A 6,049-nucleotide genomic window follows, 5' to 3' on the forward strand; every position below is an offset into this window, starting at 1 on the left:
ATAATATAAGAGCGTTTTTGACACTAGTGTAGTTTGTAGTGTCAAAAACGCTTTTATATTATGAGACAGGGAGAGTAATTTGGCAGGCCAGTAGTAAATATATGTTTTTCGATACTTACGAGGGGGATTGCTCCCCACAGCTAATTCTATTAGTCTTTCAAAAATTCTGAAGTATGTGCACAAAATTCAGAAGAAGATACTGTGAAGTATGTGCACAAAATTCAGAAGAAGATACTGCGAAGTAAGTGCACAAAATTCAGAACAAGGCACAATCATGGTGGAAGTACTTTAAGCCAGCTCGGCACAATCATGGAGGGTAAAGCATACAGTGAAGTATGTGCACAAAATTCAGAAGAAGAAGGCATCACTCATGGTGGTGGTGGAAGTCGCAGCAGGAGGAGAAGGCTAATGCCATCTCACAGCATAGCACCCCCTCCAAACAGTGTATACATGTATGATGTATTGCCTCCGTTCCTAAATATAAGTCTTTCTAGAGATTTCGATGTGTACCACCACAAGACACATCAGTATTATATTAGACCCCCCCACCCCTGGCCCCCGCGCCGCTCCCTCCCCGAGGCGACACGGGCGGCGGCTCCCACATCCCACAGCCTCTCCCCTCCAGACTCATCCCCCTCGCTGACGCCGGTGGCCTCCGGCAGGCAAAGCCTGCGCCGAACCGGCGGCGGCGGGGCGTTTCTCTGGCTGCTGCTCGCTCATGTGGTGGGGATATGGCGTGTGGTCGGCGGCTGTCCGGCGATTGGCTCCGGGGCGGCGTCCTGACTCGTGGTGGAGGAAGCCTCCTACGCGGTGCGGGATCCAGTCGCGGCGGTGGGCGCGCCGCTCCAGGCGAGCGGTCGGGGTCGTGGCGCCCGTGCGAGCCCGATCTAGACCCTGGCGGCTGCAGCCGACACGGACGGCGGTGCTGGGTTGGAGGGAGGCATGGCCCCCTGCTGCGCGTCCTGGAGGGGCCCTTGCTGCGCTCCTCCTGCTTGGTGCCATGGTGGTGCCAGCTGGTGTTTCGACTGACGGGCTGCGGATCTGGCAGCTCGTCCGGTGAGTTGGGGTAGGGTGCCCCCCCTCCATGCTCGGGATTCCTCTCTGGCTGTGCAGTGTGCGGTGGCCGTGCGGTTGAGGTCTTCGGTTGCCGGGGCGGCGGCCCTGGATTTGGTGGTGGCAGCTTTGGCCAGGGGGCGGTGTTTGCCTGGACGTGGCACATCGAGGGATATCGCGGCCAGTGGGAGTCAGACGGCGGTCCTGGGTGATCTACAAGGTTTGGTGGGTGGCGGATTGTGGCCGGCCGGTTCGGGCAGTTGCTTGTAGAGCTTCACCGGGAGAAATCCTATCTCTGGCCTTTGTTGGATGCATCGACGACGATGCCTTTAGGCGCCGCACTCTTTCTTGGAAGGGTTGCTGCAGTATGCTGCTTCTCCCCTCTCCCTGCGCCCTTTGCTCCGGAGGGAAACCTCAGATCCGCGGGATCAGGCGATGAAGGCGCCTTCACGTCTTCTTCCTCCTTGGGGGCATCATCTCGGGGCCGGCTACATCTGGAGATCGGTGGTTGGCGGCATCTTTGCCGCGGTGGTTGGCGGCACCTTCGCCGCGTGGTTTGCTAAGGAGACTGTTTCGGGGACGCTGATTTCTGTTTGGCAACGATGATGGCGTCGAGAGGAGCTTGGGTCGCGGCTCGTGCTTTGGTAGTCGGATCTTCCCGGCATGTCCGAGGTGCTCTTCCGTGGTTGCTTGGTTGCTATGAAGTCGGAGCTGCGGTGGAGCGAGTCCAGGTGGTGACGGTGACAGCGCTCGGTGGTCGTTGCGGTGGGCACGGTCGGCGCAAGTCCTGCACATTTCCCTCGCAATGCTCGTCGTCAAAGTCGAAGTTGTCGGTTGTTTGTGCGTGTGGCCATCTGTTGGCATGTGCCGTCATGGCTTGTGCAGCTGTTCTGCAGCTCTGTGTTCCATGTCGGTGGCCAGATTGGCCGGTAGTGCCCATTTGTTGGCTAAGTTGTGTCGGTTTTTGCCCGGTTTTCCGTCAATTAAGCCGGCAATTCTCACTCTTCTTAATCAATGAAAATGACAAGTCTTTTGCCCCGTTTCAAAAAAAAAAAACTATATTACCAGGGCTTCAATATATGGCTGCTAAGAGAACACAATGCTAAACGTTTAAACCAACAGACAAGCCTATATCTTATGGTCACAACATATCTAACAAAGTAAAGGCCATGTCCTGGCACCTGCCAAGATCCTATTTTTCATATGTGAAACATATAAGCTTCTAATGATACGTATATTTGGTTTATCACTTCAAAAAACCAAAAAGGACCAAACAAACACACTCCCAGGTTCCGTAAAAAAAAACACTTCCAGCAGGAAATGTTTGGTCAAAGCTTACAATATTTTGTTGACATTGATGCAATTTCCCCGTTATTAACAGATCCAGGGCTCTACTGAATTCATTAGCTATAGCAAAAATACATAAAAAGAACCTGCTCAAAGGTCGACTAGGCAACACACTAGTAACCAGTATGACTGAACGTTCTAGTAAACTACCCTGGTCGACAATCTGCACCAAGATTTAGGATAATCGTAATAACTGGCTATTATGGATAAGAAGGCTGATTACAGTATAATTAAGCCCTCTGCAACTAATACATGTCCAGATTAACAGCACGCCAGTGCTAGGTAAATAAGACCAAGAGTAACAATTTCCTTTGGAGATGACATTATACATAATCTGTAGGTTTAGCAGGCATTTGCTGTGAAATGCAAATCAAGCAAACAGGAGTGTGAGCACCAGCTAAATTATTGGCAAGCAGATTCCAAAGTACATGGACAACTACTTTAGCCGAGAAACTACTGCCCATCTGCATCCGCTAATGGCTCTGAGAATAGAGGAACATAGGGTAGAAATCGTTGTGTGCTGTTCTCAAGATTAATGATACAACCAACTTTCTGATGTCGCATATCATACGCTGCCAAGGTAGCACCTCCAAATGAAACCAAGAAAATGGTGTCGGAATCTGGATGAATGTCAACCACCTTATACTTCATCCTAGTCATGCTCGGAAGCTTATCCATGTTGGCGGTATGCTTCAGGACGAATTTTTTGCTATCACAATCCTTGAGGCAGCAGAGTGTCATCTCAGGAACTAGGATTTCATTGTTAGCTACAGCATAGTGTAAGCATCCCTGGGACAATCCAATCGTACAAAATCTCGAACAGTACGGCACATGGATAGTCTTCCACTCTTTCCCCTCCATGTCCACCCCCACCAGCACATACTCGTTGCTGGTGTTGATGTGTTGCAGCTCGCCAATCACATACATGATACCGCCGACAAAGACACATTTACTAATGAAGAACGGCGGCACTTTCTCAAACATCCCACTATCCCCGCGACTCCAGGCTCCTTTCCGCGATGAGTAGATGCTCACTCCTGTCATATAATTTGCCAGATAGTCCTCCTCAAAATGAAGAACATGGAAATGCGACGAGATTGCCGGATCAAAAGCCAGAGCTGCAGTAAGGCTATATCTGATTTTTGGCGCAGGAGGCTTAGGGGGCAGCTCGACCCACCTTGCAGTGGCGGGATTGCACACCACAAAACGGCAATCATCCTCTGCCCAAGACCAAGGGGCCACCTTGTTCTTGTTGCTGCCGCGGTAGAGGAGCATGCCATTGCAGGCGCCCACCAGGGACATGTCCTTGTACTTGGTAGGCTGCAGGTAAGGGAGGGAAGGGTCGAACGGGGCTAGGCTGCCCGAGACGCTGGCGAAGTAGTGGCGGTGCCCGCTGCTGTAGGACGTGTAGAGGAAGCCTGCGAGGGTCTGGGGCAGCATCTTGCGGTTGGCAGGGTCAGCAATGAGGTCGCGCCAGGCCACCGAGACGCACTTAAAGCGATGGACAGATTTGACAGGGAGGCGGGAGAGAATTTCCAGGATGAGGTCGTCGGTGAAGAGGCCGGCTGCCTCCGTTGTGGCCCTCACATGGGTTTCCAGCCTAGACTTGATGTTCCTCACAAAGTTGTCCCCTGTCCCCGCTCCCTCCATGGATCGGAAGCGGGAGAGCATATGATGCAGGGATCTGCAAATAGAGAGAGGAAATCATAGATCTTGCAGGTAAGAGTCGAACCGGGTGCATATATAGTCGGTGGTGATCTTTGGGTGGTGTGGTGAGTCGAGGAAGATAGATACTACGTACCTTGGATTTGGATGAGGGCAGCGACGGCGGCCAGCGAGGGAGGATTCGATTCTGACGGGAACGAACCAAGACGGGACTCTCTTCAGCGGATCCCTTTTCGTACTACTGGCCAAGGGTTTAGTTTAGCTGGCAAAAAGAAAAAAACTCCCGACATATCGCTTCGTCCTCTAATGTTTTGGTTTTTTAGGGAATCCTCTAATGTTTTGGTCCTCATCACTAAAAACTCTCAACTCTCCCTAGGCCCAAGCCCATCCGACTATTTCCCGCTTTAAGCGGCCTGTTAACGCGCTTTTAAAAGAAAGCGAGAAGAAAAAGGTGGAAAACCGGATTGGACGAATCAACGAGACACTGCTAGCCACTAGGCCAATACCAACTTCGTGTAAACTACTAGGGCGTGTCCTACTTGTGGTTAAAGGAGTCTGTTTTATATTGGTTTATTTTTGTATTCTCTTTTTTTCTTTTTCTTTCTTCTCCGTTCCTTGGTTTTCTTTTTTCTTCTCCATTTTTCTATTTTTTTATTTCTGTTTTCGTTTTCACTATACATTTTCGTATATTTCAAAAAAAATATTAATAAGTGATCAACATTTTCAAATACATGTTCAACATTTTTCAAATACTCGTTCAACATTTTTTAATACTTATTCAACATTTCAAATACTTGATCAACATTTTTAATACTTATTCAAAAAATTAAATATTTGTTCAAGATTTTTTAAATACTCGCACACTGTTGCGTCGAAGGGTTAAACCCTAACCGTAGAAGCCTAAACCCAGAATTCAAATCGTGGAAAAGAGAGAGTACGGAAAATGGATGGATAACTTACACCACACCTCCGAGGAGGAGTCAAACTGGTGGCTGCCCGTCGGTTTTGCCTTCACCGCCTCACCGCCTCGACGTCGGTTTTTTAATCATCGTTATCTAATGAAATGAATATGCATCAACAATACCATTTGATTGTTTGATGCACAAACCACATGGAAGGAAAATTAGAGACAAATTCATTGCAAAGCCCGACCTAAATGCGTATATGCTAGACAGAGAAAGCCACTGGACAGTTTAATCACTGAGGAGCAGTCATAAGTTCGAGAAGAACAATATTACCTATAACGAGTGAACCACAAAATGGTTATTTTTCTTTTGAAAAGATGAAGATTCTTCAGTTGCGCAATTTGTTTCACATGATGATATGCTCTCACATAACTTTCATCTACCTCTGTTGATGGAGGCAAGTGACGAATTTCAGCAACTAAAGGAATCTATGGAACTGATCCATCTTGAGCCTCTTGTCCCTGGCTTCTAGTCGATCGCTTGAACACAAGATAGAGATGTTGCGACGTCGGCACTTCAACATCGGTGATGATTTTTCTTACATGCTTTGTAAATGTAACACTCTATTCTATTTATTTAGTAATAGCAAGACAAAAAGAACAGGTAGTCTTCAAAAGCAAGAACTACAAACCACTATTGGCCGATTCCACAACTGCACACAAATATTCAGCAAAAAAACATCAAAGAAGGGATTAACGAAAAAATTAGGTAATGACACGATATTACTACTATTTTAGACTGTGTCTTCTCACCTGATAGTGTTGGTACACAGTTTGGGATTACTGGAACGGTGGGCTCTTCTAAAGGCGACGTTCCACTACTTCCTTCCATTTTCAGTTCGAGATGCAGCAACAAAACAGCGGAGGACGAACGTAGTACTAGTCGACGAGCTTTGATCTATCCATCATATGCAGACCAAAAATTGCATTTCACTCCAAAATCCAAATATCTGACTTCTTAATCATCTCAAAACATAAAAATCTCTGTAAGCTTCCAAGATACTGTTACTCACGATTAAA

General features: G+C 48.0%; 1 protein-coding gene across 1 annotated transcript; it reads right to left on the reverse strand.

Moving 5' to 3' along the window:
• Positions 1-2,853: 2,853 nt before the first annotated feature.
• On the reverse strand, positions 2,854-4,050 carry LOC123083495 (F-box protein At2g23160-like). Its single transcript, XM_044505528.1, has one exon. The coding sequence runs from the start codon at positions 4,048-4,050 to the stop codon at positions 2,854-2,856; it is 1,197 nt and encodes a 398-aa protein (XP_044361463.1).
• Positions 4,051-6,049: the final 1,999 nt, after the last annotated feature.

This window comes from Triticum aestivum, chromosome 4A (assembly GCF_018294505.1).
Source record: "Triticum aestivum cultivar Chinese Spring chromosome 4A, IWGSC CS RefSeq v2.1, whole genome shotgun sequence".
NCBI lineage: Eukaryota > Viridiplantae > Streptophyta > Magnoliopsida > Poales > Poaceae > Triticum > Triticum aestivum.

Bases quoted from the DNA above. Each gene is read 5' to 3' on its own strand.
- LOC123083495 (XM_044505528.1), bottom strand. From the start codon at position 4,050: ATGGAGGGAGCGGGGACAGGGGACAACTTTGTGAGGAACATCAAGTCT.